General features: G+C 36.4%; 1 protein-coding gene across 5 annotated transcripts in view; it reads left to right on the top strand.

Moving 5' to 3' along the window:
* Positions 1 to 15,483, top strand: part of LOC147604571 (LOB domain-containing protein 15-like) — a 28,897-nt gene extending 13,414 nt beyond the window's left edge. For 4 of the 5 annotated variants that reach the window (XM_086794593.1, XM_086794590.1, XM_086794594.1 and 1 more), the window contains exon 4: positions 5,659 to 6,558. In XM_086794593.1, coding sequence (XP_086650719.1) covers positions 5,659 to 6,039 — 381 coding nt within the window. In that variant the 3' untranslated portion in view covers positions 6,040 to 6,558. Of the gene's footprint in view, positions 1 to 5,658; positions 6,559 to 14,930; positions 14,971 to 15,294 lie in introns of those variants that run through there. The other variant, XM_086794595.1, reaches the window with a different exon arrangement.
* The last annotated feature ends 5,930 nt before the right edge of the window (positions 15,484 to 21,413 follow it).

Raw genomic sequence — 21,413 nt, 5'->3', positions numbered from 1 at the left:
ATATACATATTTCATAAAGCTAGTCTTTAATATAGAAAAAAACTTTTACAAGCCTATGTGGACACCTCACTAGCCACATTACGTGCACATGGGCTTGTGATAATTTAAAGGACAATAGTGTATTTGTATACAAGAATTTTAACCATTTGACAAGTGGCTAAGAAAACACGTCACAAAACTATGAACACTGCATGTAACCGAATTAAAGTAGAATGAAAGTCATTTAAGGAGTATTTCTCTATTTAAACAGTAAAGACCATATTATGGAGTTTGGAAAATCCCAGTTCTTATTTTGCAAGATTAAAAAATGGGGGCATGATGAACCCTTTTAAGCTTTTGTCGAAACCAACTCATCTAGCATATCATTGGAAAGCTCTTGAAGAGTAGGTTCTAAATCCACATTCTCTGATAACTTTGGATTTGGTATACTGAAGATACACCAAAAAGTATATTGAAAAAGAACTTTCCAAAGCAAAGGGATTTTTCCAAACTCACTAATATGGTCTCAGGAAAAAAAAAAGTAAAACTAGAACTACATATCTCTAATGGAAAATTGAAAGAAAGGGAAGTGAGGGAAAGTCAACGATAACAAAAGGATATGCAGAGTTTGCCAAGGTCACTTGGGCACTCATTATAGGAGCCATGTCGACCATTGAGTTTCTTCCAATTTTCCATGTAGTGTATAAAACACTTTGTTGGCTCACTTTGTTGGCTTCCTTGAGGCATGATTCTCCCTTCCAATAATAGTGACTAAGGACTGCATGACATACATACATTGTACCACATCCCATCGTAAGGGGTGATCATATGGTTTTAATAGGTAAATGGTGGATCACACTCCATCCTTTTAACAACATAAATAGAAAGGGTGATCATATAGGCTACAGATAAATTGTTTTGAGCCTATGTTGGGAAAATTAATCAAGTGATAGTTTTGTGTGGGATGTGGTTGCTAAATTAACTCAAGGGATCCAAGCCATGTATGGATGCAATATTAATTTTAGGAGAAAATAGGATTATGTTTAATTGTATATAGTTTTGTATGGGATATGGTTGCTATTAACACAAGGGATCCAAGCCATGTTGGGAAAATCAATCGAGCCATAGTTTTGTTTGGGATGTGGTTGCTATTAACACAAGGGGCCCAAGCCATGCATGGATGCAATATTAATTTTGGGAGAAAATGGGATTATGTATATAGTCTATTATGTCTAATTGTGCATAGTCTATTATGTCTAATTGTATATAGTCTAAGTTAGAAGGTGTTATAGATTAGAAAGTAAAACCTGACTTGCTAAATCAAGAGCTAATTGTACATAGTCTATTATGACTAATTATATATATTCTAAGTTAGAGGGTGTTATAGATTAAAAATTAAAATCTAACTTGCTAAATCAAGAGCTAATTATGTCTTTTGTGCAAGAAGTCCTAGAGAAAATAGGATTATGTCTAATTGTACATAAAGGGAGAAGGATAATAGGGAGATGAAAGTGGGATTTTATATGCATTAATTTATTCTTTTTGGCTTGACTTTTGACTCTTAATTTTAAGTACATGACCTAAGTGGTGCCCTACACACACACACTTGTAAGTTTTATGGAATATAGCCTTATGATAGAGGTTTACATAGAAGTCACCATCATTAGGATGAAGTACCCCTCTTTGACAAAAAAACATTAAAAAAGGGACCCATGTAGGAAAAACAAATAAAACACCATTAAAAAACTCACCATTCTATATTCTATATTGAAAGATAAATAAGGGAGACTCCTAGAAACCCTAATAGACTAGCTTAACTCTTCTTTAAACCTTATTCAAGGCAAGGTTTAATAATAGAGAGAGCCTACTATTTTGGAGTATAATCCTTGGGACCCTAAGGGGTTGGGAGTTGGGGTTGGCATCGATGGGATGGCGGGGATCAGCTTGTGAGGGGGTGACTTTATACATATGAAACATAGCACCTTAGCACATAGAGGGGGGGTTTCAAAATGTCTTAGATGTCATATTAAACAAATAACTATTTAATATAATATTGATTAATGTGAATTGACAGCTCAAGAAGCATGTTACTCACAAAATGAGGATAAATTTTTTTGTTAAAATTTAAAAAAATAAGGGTATTTTAAATGCATGCGTGCATGCATGTGCTGTATGGGTTTTTATAGAGTGAACCCCCCCTCCTCCCCTCCCCTCCCCTTTATTCTTGTCCTCCCCTCAGTATATAAGAGGATATATACAGCACATGCGTGCATGCATGTGCTGTATGGGTTTTTATAGAGTGAACCACCCCCCCTCCTCCCCTCCCCTCCCCTTTATTCTTGTCCTCCCCTCAGGATATAAGAGGATATATTTGGAGGTTAATATTGGAAAGAGAGTGTAGTGACCTATATATATGTCTTACAAATGGCTAATAATCATGGGCATCATCCCTTTAACTAAATATAGGCACTACTTGGCCTAAATTACAATAACCTTACATTGTTCATTAACTTATGCAGCACTACCAACTTCTCCATGGCTAGTATTGCTGAAATAATGATCCCCCACCTTCTTCCCCTTATCCAAATGGCTAATGTGTTTATGAATAATACTAGCCACTCTAGCTTGAAGAAAAAAATTTAAAGATCTTATAATACCATAAATCATCATAAGATCTCATCACCTATATAAATTAAGATGTTGGTCTTCTTGGTCAAACATGGCTTCTCCACACGTAATGGCCTTATCAATATAAGCTTATTAGAACTCAAGCATGTCCTTGGTGGAGCATTGATTTCCAACAATAGGTTTAACCCAATGCTCACATTAGCTAGGAATACTTCATGATAACAATGGGTATTATGTGAGAGTAAAGGGTGTAAGTTTTTGATAAATTTAAATAGTCACAAAAGTTGCAACTTTGTTTGTTTCTATGTTATGAGCTAGTGGCTTCCCATATAATTATGGAATCCAAGCTAGTCCTTCAGTGGTATTCACACATAAGCAACCTTAATAGAGGAGGGCTTGTATCAAGTTCTAAGTGTCATACACGTTTCATAAAGCTATTTTTTAATATAGAAAACAACTTTGACAAGCCTATGTGGACACCTCACTAACCTCATTATGTGCACATGGGCTTATGATTTAAAGGACAATGGTGCATTTGTACACAAGCATTTTAACCATTTAACAAATGGCTAAGAAAACACCAGTCATAAACTTATGAATACTACATGCATGTAGCCGAACTAAAGTAGAATGAAAGTCATTTAACAAGTATTTCTATATTTAAACAGTAAAAAGAAGCTAAACTAGAACTACATATCTCTCGATGGAAAGGAAGGGAAGTGAGGGAAGGTCAAAGATAACAAAAGGGTATGCAAAATTTACCTAGGCCACTTGGGTAATCATAGGAGCCATGCCCATTGAGTTTCTTCCATGTCCATGCAAAATTTGCCAAGTTCACTTGGGCACTCATCATAGGAGCCATGGCCACACTTGGGCACTCATCATAGGAGCCATGTCCAATCGGGTTTCTTCCAATTTTCCATGTAGCACAAAACACTTTGTTGGGTCACTTTGTTAGCTTCCTTGAGCCATGATTCTTCCTTCTAGCAATATGGTATAAGAATAGATGTACTTTACCAATCTTTATAAGTCCTAGAAGTGGTGAGTAATGCCCGCATAACATACATATGTTGTACCACATCACATCTTAAGGGGTGATCATATGGTTTTAGTAGGTAATGGTGGATCACACCGCATGCTTTAAACAACATAAATATTAATGACTCTAGTAGGGGTGATCACATAGGCTACAAATAAATCATTTTGAGTCTATGTTGGGAAACAATAGTTTTGTGTGGGATGTGGTTGCTATTAACACAAGTTGTATGGATGCAATAATATTTTGAGAGAAAATAGATTTATGTTTAATTGTATATATTTTTGTGTGGGATGTGGCTGCTATTAACACAAAGGATCCAAGCCATGTTGGGAAGATCAATCGAGCAATAGTTTTGTGCAGGATGGATCTAGGTCGTGTATGGATGCAATATTAATTTTGGGAGAAAATAGGATTATGTATTATGTCTAATTGTATATAGTCTAAGTTAGAGGTTGTTATAGATTAAAAAGTAAAATCCAACTTGCTTAATCAAGAGCTAATTGTACATAGTCTATTATGTATAATTGTATATAATCTAAGTTATAGATTAAAAAGTAAAATCTAAGTTGCTAAATCAAGAGCTAATTATGTCTTCTATGCAGGAAGTCCCAAAGAGAATAGGATTATGTTTAATTGTATACAGTCTATTATGTCTAATTGTATACAGTCTATTATGCCTAAGTGTACATAGTCTAAGTTGGAGGGTGTTGTAATCAAGAGCTAATGATGTCTAATTGCATATAGTCTAAGTTAGAGGGTGTTACTTTTTAAATCAAGAGCTTATGATGTCTAATTGCATATAGTCTAAGTTAGAGGGTGTTATAGATTAGAAAGTAAAATCAAACTTGCTAAATCAGGAGCTAATTATGTCTTCTGCAGGAAGTCCCAGAGAGAATAGGATTATATTTAATTGTAGATAGTCTATTATGTCTAAGTGTATATAGTCTAAGTTAGAGGGTGTTATAGATTAAAAAGCAAAATCTGCCTTCCTAAATCTAGAGCTAATTAGTCTATTTATGTCTAAGTGTATATAGTCTAAGTTAGAGGGTGTTATAGATTAAAAAGCAAAATCTAACTTGCTAGATCAAGAGCTAATTAAGTCTAATTGCATATAGTCTAAGTTAGAGGGTGTTATAGATTAAAAAGTAAAACCGAACTTGCTAAATCAAGAGGTAATGATGTCTTCTGCAGGAAGTCCCAGAGAGCATAGAATTATGTTTAATTCTATATAGTGTATTAAGTCTAATTGTATATAGTCTATTATGTCTAATTGTATATAGTCTATTATGTCTACGTGTGTAAGTACCCAAAAAGTTTTGTTGAATGGTTATTAATTAAATAAACTTTGGAATCCTTAGAATAATTATTTTAAGATTATAAATTGTAAGGTTCAAAAATAGTTTGTTCAAAGAATTAAATAGTATGTTTTAATTGTAGTATATTTTAAGAAAAGAAAAGATACACAATTAAAAACATACTATAAATAGCTAGCTCTTCTTGCTCAAGGGGAGAGAGACGATCTTCGATGCTAGGCAGGTGGGAGAGAAGCTAGGTGTAGGGAGGGAAGTTGGCGGAGGAGGCTCTCAGTCGCCGCCGCTGAGGGAGGTGGGCTCGCCAACCGCTGAGGGAGGTGGGCGAGGGCAAGCGGCGTAGGAGGGTGAGGAGACATATGAGAGACTGTGAAGGGGGCGGCAATGCAAGGGTTAAGGTTGATAGGTGTATTCAATAGCGGCCATTAATTAATACACCATTTAAAAAAGAGGTGTAGTAGGGTGTTGTAGATCAAAAAGCAAAATCTAACTTGCGAAATCAAGAGCTAGGTAGAGGGTGTTATAGATGGAAAAAGTAAAATCAAGAGCTAATTAGTCTATGATGTCTAAGTGCAAGGGGGGGGGTGAGAGGTAAAAAAGCAGAATCTAACTTGCGAAATTATGGGGGGGTGTTATACAGGGTAAGAAGGAAAATCAAACGGGCTAAATGAAGAGCTAATGGGGGGGGTGTGGTGTGTGCAGGAAGTCCCGGAGAATCAACGCGGGGATGCAGCAAACAGCCTGGTGTATGAAGCAAACGCACGCATAAGGGACCCTGTGTATGGCTGCATGGGGGTGATATCGGCTCTGCAACAGCAAGCGAGGAGGCTACAGGAGGAGCTGGAAGCAGCGAAAACGGAGATGGTGCGCTACCGGTCCCATGAGAGCACTGCAGCGGCAGCGGCGGCGGCGGCGGCTGCGGCTGCGGCTGCGGCTGCGGCTGCGCCACCTTCTTACAACAACAACAACAATCATAATAATAATAGTATTATTATTAATCCCACCTTGCCGGCTGATAATCTCACCTACCCAGTCTCGCAGAGTAGCATCAATGCCCAGCGCTTCTGGTCCTCCTTAGCCTAACCTCACAACCTTACCTTTGCTCCATTAATTATTATTCTTACCGCCCCGCCCTTCGCTTTGCACATTTATTATTTTAGCCATAGTACCCTCCCTCGCATTATTTCTCCCACCACCCAACGAGTTTGTTTTTCTAAATATATATCCAACTTTGTAGTTATGTTTCTGTATTTTGTGAGTTATCTTGTTCCTTGGGTGCTCATTCTCACTAGTATTGTTTCCTTTGCACTCTTGCCATTCTTTGTTACTTCTCTCAAAAATAATATGCTTGAAGGAGTTTTAATATGAGAACAAGGGTCATGGTAGCCTCTAGGAAGTTGTTCATCACACTTCTTGCATCAGAAGAATGGACAGATGATTGAGGAAGTCAGATCATGTTTCTTATCTTCTTATAAATGTTGTTATGGTTGTGCTACTCTTAAAGACTCCAAAAAACTTAGCTTAAACATCATGGACCTAAGCTTCTTCTTATCTTCTTATAAATGTTTTTATAAATGATGTTATGGTTGTTACTCTTAAAGACTCCAAAACTTAGCTTAAACATCATGGACCTAAGCTTCTTCTTATCTTCTTTATGAATGTTGTTGTACATATTGTTATGGTTGTTACTTCTTATAAATGTTGTTATGGTTGCTACTCTTAAAGACTCCAAAACTTAGCTTAAACATCATGGACCTCAGCTTGATTTATAATGACCCCTTCATTAGTTTCTTGACTATACTATATTTAATAAGATTCAATTTCTTTGTATATGTAGAGCATTTCTAGCTGTTGTTTGAATGTAAAAGCACTTATTTAACTTTGGTCTTGTATTTTTATTTTCCTTATTTAACTCATGCTCATGACTACAACATAATGACCCAATGATCTAGATTTTATACTTCGAATCTTTTTGGCTAGGGCTTTATACTTCTTGCTTTGAGTACCCATGTAGCCAAAACAAAAGAAATGAGCAAACTGGAGCAGGATTGCTCCATTCTACTAACCAACCTTATGGAGGTTGCAAAAGTAGAGACTTGCATTGGGGCAAAGCATTTAACCATATATTCAAACCATAAAAATACAAGAATGGAGAGCAAGACAATGAATAAAGTTATCATTTATTTAATAGATATAGTGCAAGGAAAAAATTAGGGACGAAATTTAGCCCAAAGGCTAATTTTTAAGGGTCTCCAAAAAGACTTGGACTATTTTAGACCCAAAATATTTGTACCCTTTTTAGTATATCAACCTAACTTGGTGGCATTTTGGGTAAATTTTAGAAGAAAAATCACCAAATTTACACTAAAAGTGAGCATATATCCTAGAAAGTTTCAAACATTCGCCAAAGTTTCTATCTTCTATCAGAGAAAGATTCACCAACCCATCTCTACTTTGACCAAAGGATATATGCTCCTTATTTTTTACCCTGATATAGTGTTTACATCATTTACAAGGCTACCATAGATAGAGTCAAAAACAATCAATCCTAAAATAAGTGTTTCTATGAAAAGCAAAACTATAAAAAGTCCTTCTATGGAAAGCAAAACTACAAAAAGTCAATGTGAAATGAAGATGACCACTTGTCACCATCTTGTCATCCTTCACCTTCAGTTTCTCCAATCCAACTCAACGAAGTGACTCTTCAGCTTATCAACTGCGTCCTCCGAAAGGCAAACATCTATTGGATCCCGGTGTATTGCATAGCCAAGTTATGCAATAAATTTATAATAAGTATTTACACATTATGCATTAAACACAACCAACAATATGTTAACACTTAAGTTTAGGTGACCAAGAAGTACTTACACATTATGCATTAAACACAAGTTACCAAACAATATATGAACACTTAAGCTTACAAAGTAAGCATCAAAGTGGCCAAGAAGAACTTACAAAGTAAGCGGCGTTTTCCACCACTACCAAGATGAGAGGCTCATGTGGGGGCCTCTTTCTCTGCTGAGCTGCCTCTTTGTCATTGTTGGCTATACTTGGTTAGGCTCTTGCTCTCTCTCTTAGCGAAAACTTTCTTCCAGTCTCTCTCTTGTATACTTGAGGGGGACTTTCTTTCATAGCCTTGAAATGAGGTACTTGTGAAGGAGATGGTCAAGGGAAGGTATGAAGGAACTCATACCATCCACACAAACTCCACTAACCAAACTTCTCCTATGCAACGGGAAGAGGAGCAAGCTGTGGAGGTGATGGCTCCCTCCACTACCCGAAGGAGGAGGAGGAGGAGTAGGTGCTGGAGAAGGAGAATGTGGCACAAATTTTAACTTGTAAGGTCTGCCACATGAGAAGGAGAAGGAGAAGGCGAAGGAGAATGAGAAGGAGAGGGAGAAGGTGGTGCCATGCCCAAATGTTATCTTGCAAGATCTCTTTTTTTGTGTGTGAGACCTTGCAAGACACTAAGAAATTCCTCCTTGCTCCATTCTCAAGGATTGTGAAGATGCATCAAAGTGGGAGGGAGAACCTAGAGAATTGTCCCCCATGATGCACACCTATAACCATGAAGAGTGGGAGGGATAATAGGGTTAATTGTCCACCATGATGCACACCTAGAACCATGTCAAAGAGATTTTGACCAAAATTAAAAAAAAAAACATTCACAAAAATGAAAATGGTATGCATGAAAATCAAAGCATGATGGAGGTGCATGGATCAACACTGAGGATAGAGGGTGTGTGGATGGATGAAGCTCCAAAACAATAAAACCAAAAACAAGACCATAAAACACAACATAAGCCATATGTTATTAAAAAATAAAAGAAAGCATGATTAGTGTTTAGAAACAACATTAAGAGTCTTACATGGAATAGAAAACCATAAGCCATGTATGATTAAAAAAGAAAATAAAGCATGATTAGTGTTTAGGAGCAACATTAAGAGTCTTACATGGAATGAAGAATGTGAAGCAAATGAGTGGCAAACCTATTGACAAGATGAAAACAGAAAAAAAAGGTCATGTGTGAATGAGAGATTAGGATTTAGATTAAATAAGGCATAAGCTCATGCTTGGGATAGATCATTATCTTGCATAAGCTCATGCTTGGGATAGATCATTATCTTGCTTGGGATAGATCATTATCTTGCATGTGGTGAACGAAACATAAAACAAAAAAAAATTAACCCTAAACCAAAGACACATGCTAGAGTTAAGAATATGTGCATGAAGCTGCCTCTTGATGCCTCAGTCATCTCCTGCTCTTCACGATGGCCACCTTATAAGACCTTGCACCTCACCCACATTAAAATATCTCTCACCAAACCCAATAACCTAGCTCCACACTTAGACTACCGCTTTAGGCCCTGAGTACCGCTTTAGGCCCTGACTACTCCCAAATAATCCAAAAATTGCATATGACCTGAAAGACCATTCCCTTAACCCTTATAGTCCATTGAAGGCCCATGTTACTTGTCCATTGTATCTTAACTTGACAAACCCTAGACCCTAGTCCCTCCTTAGGCATCAACCCTAGCTTTTAAAAATTTTAGGCATTGCACCCAGTCCATTAGGATATCATCCAATCCTCCTAGACCTTAGATTAAACTCTCAGGGAGGGATCACATCTAGGCTAATTACAAATCTTTCAGACCCGCATCCTCATGAATCAAGACCCATCCCTAGCCAACCTTAAGGACCAATCTAGCTTAGACTCAACATCGAACCTTGTCTTGACCCTTGGACCTCCTGATTGACCCATAGGCTACTAACAACATACAACCTAAAATTTCATGCCTATTTAGTGTAATGATTGACTAACTTAGCTAAGTGAAATTTCTAACTTCCACTTAGATACAATTAAACTCACTACACACATTGAGAACAAGTGCACTCATTTTTTTTAAACATACATAACAAAAAAAAACCATTTTAAAAAACATTCAAACAAACTTGAAATCCATGCCGAAAGTAGGAGGTAAACTCAAGAATAGGAATAGGAACAGACTCCTAAACTAGTAATTGTGAAGCCAGCAGAAGCTTGTGCTACTATCTACCTCAAACTTACAGATCCAGCCATTGGACCCCGTGCACTTCCAGAAATAAATGTGCCACCTAATGCTAATTATTTGTATTAACACATTTCTATTTTTCCTTAGGGTGAATATGGTTGTATACCCTATGAGTGATGTAGATTATTAAGTCCATTACTATTGAGATGCCAGTGGCCCTAATCTACTAGGCCCCTAAAAGTGCTACTTTGTGTAAGTATAAATTCAATGTAGACAAAATGAACTTTTTTCATTGTCTTGTAAAAATATAGTTTTGATATTTTTGGATGTAGATGACAAAATTTTAACAACATGACCATAAATACGTCAAATTTAGCCATCAAAGTAAAAGATTGGATAGAGAGAAACTTTTGTGTAACCATAAATTCAAGCATTAGCTCAATTGGATAGGTTGTTAAGTCACCTATGTTGGAGGTGATGTATGTGCACGTTTTGAAGTGCACCTACACTTCAAATTTCCCTTTACTTATAAATTCAAAATACATTAGAAAATATTTTCTTTTTTAATGGTCTTTTAGAAATTTAGTTCTTTTTAAATTTAGAAATAGGCTTTCAAAATTTTAATATGGTAAATCCATGGCATGGCCATGGTCTCCCCTACTAGTACACATAAAAGAAGGGGTTGCTAGTAAGCTTACTTCCCCAGCTATATCTCCATTTGAAGCACCACACATATGAGGCTATAGCTATAGCAATTGTGCCCATCACCCAAGCCCAATGTCACATACCACCAAGTTCCACCACTATAGTGGGCTTGTGAGGATGTCCTAGGATAAATGTGTCACTGTAAAGACTTCAATCATATAACCATTACACGTCAAAGATCTTGTATCATGATCCAAGGCTGCAAAGCAAAAATGCTTTGTCAATATGCTTTGGTGAAATGTATCATCAACCATGACCGTTGATGATTGATAATAACCCCATTGGCCATTAACTACTATAGCCATTTTGATTGAACAATAATTCTTATTATTAAAATGAGAAGGCATGTTTTTTATTTTACAAAAACACGTGTAGAGAATAAAACGTGTATGATAGGAAATCATCAAGGAGTAGAATTTTTTATCATGTATCATAGAATTCAAAAGAAAATGATATTGACCATTACTATATACCATTAGCCTCAAACAAATTGATTATTTCCATATAAGACATTGATGATCAAGCAACTTGCAACCTTCAAGTAGCTTGTAAGGTCATAAAAAAATTACTTGATACTTGATTGTACTTGAAGTTGTATGAATGCACCTCAAATATATCAATGGCCATACGATTCACATTTAATATGTCTCATGAACATATATCAAGCACCCCCATAGCATGACTCATTTGTGTTTTAAATGAGTCACTATTTTTATTTCTCACTTTCCCATTAGCATTGTGGTTGTCAATAAGCGTGCTAAGAAAAAGATTAAATTCCATGGCCAATAAATGGTTAGCCTTGAAGGCATGTCAAAATACTAACTTTTTCTATAAATTAACAAGACTTATTACAAAGGTCTATATATAGTTAGCCTTGAAGGCATGTCAAAACACTAAAAATTTTATCTAGATTAATGAGCGGCCTATTACAAAGGTCTATATATGGTTTTTTTGCCACATTGGATCATGAAACTGCACAACATAATTGCAATCATAATTGCTCTAAATTTGGAATCATAAAGGTCTATATATGGTTTTGTGCCACATTGGATCATGGATCATGAAACTGCAATCATAATTGCTTTAAATTTGGAATGGGAAAAGTGCATGGTTCCAATTTAGAATTGGCATATTCACTTGAATCACTCAAATTCACAAAAATTGAAGGAGTTTCTCAATAACGTGGAGAGAATGCATTCTCATGTGCCTATTGTAATTACATCATGTTGTTATATGTTCTTTTGGGTGACTGTTTAGGAGCAAGGGGATTTCTATGTGACCCTCAATAACCATGTCTAGGCTTGTGCCCAACCATGGTTATTGAGAAAAGAAAATGATGTTGGGTGAAGAGGAGCAAGGGGGAGTGCTATGTGACCTCAAATGATGTATAAGTTGTGTTAGTCATAGAGTATAAGGTTTAAAGGCTCAATAACCATGTCTAGGCTTGTGCCCAACCATGGTTATTGAGAAAAGAAAATGATGTTGGGTGAAGAGGAGCAAGGGGGAGTGCTATGTGACCTCAAATGATGTATAAGTTGTGTTAGTCATAGAGTATAAGGTTTAAAGGCTCAAAGGAAGGCCAAATTTGAAGATATATGTGGAATGTCCATCCCAAATGGATCCCAAAGGGAAGCCAAAAGAAGGTTCCTAGAAGAAGGTGTGGCCCAAGTGGGTGCTCACTTTAAGGGAGGTGGTCCTTAAATCTAGGTAGGATTAGGGGATGGCTTAATCAAGCACAATAAATGGCTAATGCAGATGTACTCAGCTTGTATAGAGGCCCTCTATTTAATGGTGGTCCTTAAATCTAGGTAGGATTAGGGGATGGCTTAATCAAGCACAATAAATGGCTAATGCAGATGTACTCAAGCTTGTATAGAGGCCCTCTATTTAATGGAATATCATATGGGCTTTTTACTTAATCTCTTGTCTTGTAATTATACTCTAGTAATTATACTCTAGTTTGTCATTAGCCTAATCATATTATTGCACTCTTATTATGTCAATATGTTGATGCTTATCCGTTTTTACACACCCTAATCCTCTCTAGGTATCAAATTCAACTTGGTATTAGAGCCAATCACTATCCCTTGATCATCTATGCATCCTATAGGGTAAGTTAGATCATCTACATCAACTCTAGATTCTTCAAAGCATCAAAGAAGACCATGTTTGGAGAATCTACATCAAATCTATATTCTTCAAAGCATTAAAGGAGTAAAGTAATGATTAAGATTATCATCTAGAAAGCTCTTTGCAGGTAATAAGAAACATTCCAACATATAAGGGTAAATTTGATCTCTCTCTCTCATCATATCTAGCATGGTTGTTTGAGCCATGGCATCATCATATAGAATGTGGAGGATTAATATATTGGTTTGTTGAACACAAAAAACAAGTATTTAAGCTTTAATATTTAAATCATTGTCTGGTTTGTTAGAGGAAAATTACATATTATAACAGTTAACTATTGCTAATCATAATCAATTTTATGAGCCATTAAGGGTTCAACTCTACTGTTTGGGTTTTTCTAAAGCCATTTGCATCATCAAATTTGTTTTGTCCCTTAATTTGGTGCTATATTTTTCTCTCCCAAAATAAGATATTCTATCTTTACAATTTTTAAAATTTGAAAGAGTTAATCACAGTAAAATGCATTTCTCTACCTTTGTAAGGAACTAGACATTAGCATTGGGTCACTCCATTGCTAAGAGCTTTCCATCCCCATAGGGAAATCATGACAACTCTACTCATAGTTGTTTGATAAACTTAATGGTGATACATACATGGCAAGTAAAGCTTAAATTTGTACTCATGAAGGATGGACTTTGGAGTGTCTTAGATTGGAAGGAGAAGAGAAAAGGTTTTGTCTTAGACGATATCATTACATAGGACTAGGAGATAGGTTTATCCATCATATTGTCTTGGAAGAAAGATCAAAAGAAGCATGGCATGAATGTTGCGCCTGACAGTGCAGTGGTAGCGGAAGTATTAGTGGCAGTATGTGGAGCAGAATCCATGACGCACGATGTGAGCACCACCTTGGTAGCACATGTGTGAAGGCAACGGACTGTAAGAGCCATTGCCAAGAACAAGAAGGCACCGTTTAAAAGGGTGACCAACTACTATAGAGAGGATGCTGAGAGTAGAGGGATGTTGAGGGTAGTGTGTGCTAAGAGGAGTGTGTGCCGACTTACTGTTTGTGTGATGTGTAATGAAGTGTATCTTTGTAAGCTCTCATTATTAGTTGATGCTTATTTCATGAAGCTTGTAGCATGTTGAATCTTGTAAGTGTTGATATGTATTGGGTATTAATTCTTTGTTATCTAATGTTAGAAAAATCAAACTCCCCACCAACATCTTGTACTTCTTGATGTCAACAAGTGATGAAGAATCCTTTGCAGAAAGCTTCATGTTCACTTCCATGGGCGTAGACACAGGTTTGTAGTTTGTCATCCCAAATGCTTTGAGAATCTCCCAAGCAAACTTTTGCTGCGAAATGAAGATTTTACCTGACTCTTGCCAGACCTCAATCCCCAAACAAAAATGTATAAGACCCAAGTCTGTCATCTCAAACTCATGGCTCAGCATATCCATTGTCTTCTGCATTAGGAGAAATATGGACTCTTCATTTTTTCCCTTAAGGAGTGAATAAAAAAAGATTGGCCTGACCAATGAAAGAGAAGGGATTCTAGATCCATGTACCATGGATCTTTTTGTCATATCTTTGCCCAAATCTCTAAGGACAATAAAATAATAGAGCTCATAACTTTAAAAAATAGAGAGATGTTAGATTTCATGTCATAAACTATTCTTTCATGTCAGATGTACCTTGTGATCAGCACATGGAAGTTTGAAAACCGAATTTCATTTTTTCTCTTTTTTTTTATGTTTAACTTTTTACTTTCCCTCCTTTTACATTTCACTACCTTTTCATTTCCCCCCCCTTTTTTTTTAGCAAAATTCAATTTTGCCATATCTTTTGCAACTCTAGTTCTTTCTTTATGAAATTTTACAGGTATGTTGTTCTCCACCATAGCTCTCTCCTCATAACATTTCATCTCATTTGGACAAAACCTCTATGAGTTATGTACGTTTTCTCACATGAACTTTCTCTTCTTTGCATCACAAATAGCTATCTTGATCTGAAGTGGCATCAAATTCTTCTGAGTAATGATCATATGTTTAGGGTTTGTCTATGTCTTGATGTAAGATAGGTTTGTTTATGTTTTGTCTTGATGTGTTGTTTATTTTCACAGGAGCTAGGTTGTGAGCAACAAGATTGTGCAAATCAAAGCAGTAAGTTGTTTATTTCGTGTTGTTTTAATCTTTATTTGTTGCTTATAATCTTCTCTACACCACAGATAACTATCTTGATTTTAAGAGACATAAAATACTTGTGAGTAATGATCATAGGTTTAGGGTTTGTTTATGTTTTATCTTGATGTGTTTATGTTCATTTTCATAGGCTGTAAAGCAACAAGGTTGTGTGAATGAAAGCAATAGGTTGATGCTTATTTATTATTGTTATAATGTTTATTTGTTTCTTACAATCTTAACATAGATATTTATTAATCATGCATTCTAACTTTGTTAATTTGGTGCTTTGTTTTTTTATTGTAGATGTCTTCAAGGAGGAGAAATATCAGTAATATTCATCATACAGTGGAGGTGTTTAATAGGAGAGATGATGAAGGTAATTGGATCCTTGATCAATATAGTAAGTTAAATTGGATTTTAATGACAAGGTCAAGCTCAAAGATGTAACAGACCCCAACAAACAATGGAAAGGTAGAATCATAGAGTTCAAGAGACGTACCAATGGTACAATAACAAAGGCTTTCATTCATCATGTTTATATGCACAAAGAGATTCGAGTGCATCTCTGTGTGCGAGACATAAGCCTAACAGTAAGTTTATATCTCTGTGCTTTGTGTTCTTGTGCTTTGAGTCCATGGTTATTAGATATAGATTTAATACAAGCATGTTTGTTTCTTGCAGCTTTATATCCATCAACTCTGCATGAATGGTAAAATGTAGAGTGCTTAAGTGGAAAGCTAAATGTTTTACATGCAGAGATAGGTGCCTTGATCTATGACAACAAGAGTGCAAGCAAATTGGCATCTCAGAATGTTTACTTTTATGATTCCACATATGTTGTGGAGAGACATAGTTTGGAATACATTCCACTACCACTGTTGTCTAGCTAGGAATGGTATAATCCTAGCTTAGACATGTCAGAAGCTTGTAGGGTAATAAAGATAAAAACTAATGTTCATGTTGCCATGAAACCCTCCCACAGGCTCTAGAGATGTGCATCTAAGTTGGTCCAGTTAGTTTGTTTGCACACTTGTTTGGATCCTGTGAAGTAGTAAAAAAAACTAAGATTACGTATCAATGCAAGTGCCCATCTGAGGGGATTAGACTCAGTTTTACTAGGTGAGTCATGGCATCTCAAGAGAACTCACCATGATGATATCATTGAGTGCAGAATCACTGTGTCAGATGTTACCTTTAGGTAAGATTACACTGCTGTTGATTGTTTATAGTTTTTATTCATAAGTAATTCATTGCAAGACACCGATTGTTGATTGTTGTTGTTGTTTTTATGTTTTTATGTTTTTATGTTTTTATTTTTTTATGTTGGTTGTTTGGTTTTTATGATAGGTACTTCATTGCAAGACAAACTTTGTGCATTCGCTTCAAGTATAGGAGGTGGCGACTTCTACGAGGGAAGTGGCTCAGCTTGGACTAAGACATGCGAGATGGCACACATTCAGCACTCATTGATGTGAATATTCTTTGGGAGGGTCATGACCCTTTTAGTGTTAATGTAGAGAGTCATTGGCCCCTTAGTTTTCTGAGGTAGGAAATCCAACTCATGTCTAATGATCCCCTTGTAATTTTTATTTCAAGTTGGATGGTAGGAAGGTTGGGAGTTGAAGTGAACATTGCAAAACATGCAAGTAGTGTGTTGCTCCACATATCCTTGAAGTTGTAGAGTCCATGTAATTCTTATTCTTCCAAGTGAATATTAAAAATTATTTCTCTAAAACTGTTGTAGATTTAATTTTATTTAATTTTCATAAATTATAGTGTTTTTTTTTAGTCTACTGTGTTTCGAACCCATTAATATGTAAGAAAATAAAGATAAGTATAAGTAAATACAATTGTAAATGTAAGTATAAATATATTTTTAATTCAAATAATAATATAATTCATTATCCTAGAAATATAAATATGATTTATGATTTCTTATATTTTAATGATCTAATAATAATAATATGTAACAAGAAATAGAAGTATGATTTATTATTTATTATATTTTATTGAAGTGTCCTTTATTTAATAAAGTATAAACATAAGGTATTAAAATAAATATAAGCTTATAGATATTTTAAGTACAATAATAAATTTAGTATAAATTGCATCCATCCAGCCTCACGAAACCAAAAGTCATGACCCACTACTAGCATCATTAAGTGCCATCACTATTGAAGGGTTGGAGTACCTCCTCATGTAGGATGTGTTGGAGCTCTTGGAGTTTTAATGAAATAAATATTAATCCATTAAAATTTTAATAAAATATATATTACTTTATTAAAGTTTTAATGAAATAATATATAAATTTATATTTATAAGTATAAGTAGGAGTTATTTTCATTCACTTCTATTGCATTCTCTATCTCTCACTTTCTATCCACCTTGCTTGTTGCTCCCTTTACGCCTTCACCATGGCTTCTCATCATGATGCGTTCGCACAGTGGATACAGTCAATGTGGGGCCAGATTTATCCTAGGTTTTGTTATAGTGTTGAGCTAGAGAATATATTTAGGACTCTAGAGCCTGATAGCTCAGTGCTTGCATATTTTTGTGCGGGATGTGATGATATCACATTTTTTAAATCCCTGACTCCACTGATCGGTGGATACCCCTAGAGTTTCTCTTCTCCATGAAGAGTGGTGAAAACCATAAAAAGGTTGTACAAAGAGCACTTGCACATGGCCCCCCCCCTCCGATCTACCTCTGTGCCCCTCACTTTTGAGAAGGCAGACCCGATCGATCTCATCGTGTGGGATATTGCTTTTGCTATTTGTATATTATGCTCTAATTTTGAAGAGGAGAATGATGAGGAGCCAGTGGTGGATAGGTGAGGAGGCACGTAGCTTGTCTTTGGACTTGTCGACTATCAGGTAGCCCATCCTACTGAGAATGAAAAACTTGCATCATTGAGTGCCATCACTATAGATGGTGGAGTACTTGCTTATGCAGGATGTCCTTGAGGTCTTAGATTTGAGGGAGGAAGAGCTATACTGCCACCTTGTCCGGGATGTTGATGAAGACCTCATTGACTTTGACACTGTGGATGTTCCTCCACAAGTAACTGAGATTGGCCGATATAATGGCACGAGCATGGATGATGTCTCTGTAATCATCCACATCCAAAGAAGTGTTGCACAAGCTGCTCTTGACTATGATATCTCAGATGCAGAATTTGAGAAGTTACAGGAGAAGCTCTTTGGACCTCGACCACGCATTGACCTCTCCGACCCTCTACATAGTGATAGAGTGATCACTGGGCCAGCAGACCTAGATGCACCGGTCTCGTCGGGAAACAGAATGATGAGGCTAAGAAGGTACGTAAATTTTTTTAAAATCTTCCTGAAAATTTTGATGCGGGGCCTCAAGGGCTTGGGGACCCCACACATGTAATCTAGCATGCATCGGGGCCCTCCGTGCATGCCAGGTGAAGACTGGCGAGGATTGCAAAATCAGGGCCATCCTCGCCACCTTCGGCTGGCATGCCCTGGAGGGCCCCGATGCATGCCAGATTATATGTGTGGGGTCCCCAGGCCCCTGAGGCCCCGCACAGACAATTTCAACTCATTTGAAAATATTATTTTTCATGCAATTGTATTTTGGAATCATTTTTTATATTTTATTTTTGTATGCAAATATTTTCTTCAAGAAATTGTCTATGTCGATGAGTTTGCATCAAGAGCTGGTGGAACAAGGGGTGGCAGAGGAAGAGTATGCAAATATTTTCTTCAGGAAATTTTATTTTTGTATGCAAATATTTTCTTCAGGAAATTGTCTATGTCGATGAGTTTGCATCAAGAGCTGGTGGAACAAGGGGTGGCAGAGGAAGAGTCCAGGATGTAGCTTTGAAGGAGTATATTGGCAAGATCTTCCAAGACATCATTGTCTTTCACAAAGTATGCTCCCCTCTGATGGACAAGTCTCTCTCATGAAGATCAAGGCTTTAACAAAGGGTGCTGCATTCAAGTCCATGCCTGTGAAATCAAGCTTAGAGAAGGTGGTGCTTGTGAAGCACTCCAAGCTCCTATATTTGTTCGAAGCTCGGTGCCGTGGAGGGAAGATTCATTCACTTGTTGGCCTAGGCCTTGCTACTGGGAAGATTGATCTTCATGCTATCCAAGTCGAGCTCGATGGAAGTTTTATTGTAATTCCTTTGCTTAAAGCTCCTACTGACTCTACTGAGCCTAGTACTAAGAGGCTCAGAGTTTAGGGTTTTTGTACTTGCTTCTATGTCATGATGTAACAATTTTTAAATTAATAAAAATATATTTTTAAAGTTTTGTTGTATTCGTGCGATCAACAAACAATATTTAATCATTAATTTAAAATTAAAATTACAATACAATTATGATTGCCAGATATAATCAAGTAGACACTTGGCAAGGATCAAAAAAATATATTTTCATTAAGTAAAGCATTTACATCATGATCACATGAGATTACATTGTGGCATATACATGAGATTACAAGATCTCCCTAAAACTATAGCTCATCACCATAATCTTCCCTCCACTTCCGCATGCGTAGAACTAGCCGCATATCTTTGCCAGTGATGTGGTGACTCTCTTGGCATGGACTGCTGCGTACACTGTGTCACCGTACTTGTCCACCAAAAAAGCTTCAGCACAGCCTCTTGAAGAGCTTCCAAAGCTACTACTATCCATCATGTGGGAGCCTCAGTAAGTATTGCCGACCCAATGATGCCATCGAGATATCCAGCTCTCGTTCAAATCATCCATGATCTCCCTAACGAGGCGATGAAAAGGTCTCCTCAGGGATCAGAAGGTCTGTCGTCTTCTGATACTTTCTTATTTCTCGAAGAGCGACAGTGCCAGGTCTCCACCAACAATTGCGATGTGTGGGTGGTGCTAGGGGGGCTTGACCTTCATGGGATCAAATCTCCTGGCAGTCTGTTTGGTGCAAGCCATGTTCTTAAAGAAGATAAAACAAGAATAGAATGAAAACGAAAGACTCTAAACTTATATTTATAACTTCAAAAATTAAAAATATAACTTATATTTATATTTTTATAGAATGAAAATAAATAACTCTTAAATTTTTTAAGTAAATTTTATTATATTTAGTAATTTTCTTATTTATAAGAGCCCCTCTGATGCAACATCTCACTAATTCCTTAGAGTTTCTAGAACTTTGTTTCATGTTTAAAGTAATCTAATTTTTAGAGTAATTTTTATCATATTTTTTTAGTAAAGACAAAATTTTTAAAATTTCTAAATTCATTGAAATTTTACACACTTATAGTCTTTCATGCATACATGTTGTGTGAAAAATCCTAAATCCATATGAAGCCTGTGAATAAAAAAATAATGCTTTCGATAAACTTGAAAAACTATACGAGGGAAAAAGAAGATAACACCCAAGATATTGACAAAGAAACATCAAATTGTACTTGTATTAAAAAGAAGATAACACCCAAGATATTGACAAAGAAACATCAAATTGTACTTGTATTAAAAACAATTCTCATAGATTACAAGTACATTGAAACATAGGTTTACAATGCATCATATGATTTAATCAAATCATATTATCCATGTTCAAACTGAAGGCATCGCCATTATTACAAATCCTTCGTACAAGTCTTAAATCCTTGTCCATAAGAGTGTTGCGCTTCACATGAATAGCTTCCAAAACTGACCGCGCATGAGGTCCATCAAATATGCCTCAACTGCTTCTTGAAGAGCTAGCAACACTTGGGCTGACCATCACTGCACATTGTTGACTATAGAACTAAGTATTGCATAGAACCTATTATGAGACATTCGCTCTGTTAGAGATCTTACAATATCTCTCTCACCAGTCTTGCAAATGGCGCCCTCGGTATGATTAAGTTTGTACTTTTTTGATACTTCCTTATTTCTTTAAGAGCAGTAGTGCCTGGTCTCCATCTATGCTTCTTGTGACGTGGTGGTGGATGTGGATGCGTTGTACCTATAGTGGTGCCTCCTAGATTGTCAGATTGAGTGCGCTCACTATCAGTCTCCGTTGGTATATTGACATGGGGCTGTGTTGGGCAAGTCTTAGTAGGGTTCTTCTTAGCACTTTGCTTGGTGCATGCCATGCCTTGAAAGCTAGAATACTATAAAATGTAAATGTCTCACCATGTATAAGCAATTATAAGTAATAGTTTAGTCAACTTTGAAAATAACACAACTGTTCACACACAAGTATGCATATACTCTCACACATAAAATCATTTAATATTATGGTTATAGTTAGTGAGATTATGGGTGATATATCACATTGGTTTACAAGCTCTATGTGAAAGCCATTTTGGTTTAGTAGAGTAATACTTGCATCAATAAAAAATTACACAGTTTCAACTTGCATTTGCTCATTTGAAACACTTGACTCTCGGGTTTTCCACTTGCTTCCCTCTCTTTCTTGAGTTCTCATCCATT

Source organism: Cibotium barometz, chromosome 61 (genome assembly GCF_041138505.1).
Source record: "Cibotium barometz isolate CiBa-2024 chromosome 61, ASM4113850v1, whole genome shotgun sequence".
Classification (NCBI taxonomy): domain Eukaryota; kingdom Viridiplantae; phylum Streptophyta; class Polypodiopsida; order Cyatheales; family Cibotiaceae; genus Cibotium; species Cibotium barometz.
Note: the sequence above shows the minus strand (reverse complement) of the source record. Positions and strands in the feature narration are given on the sequence as shown.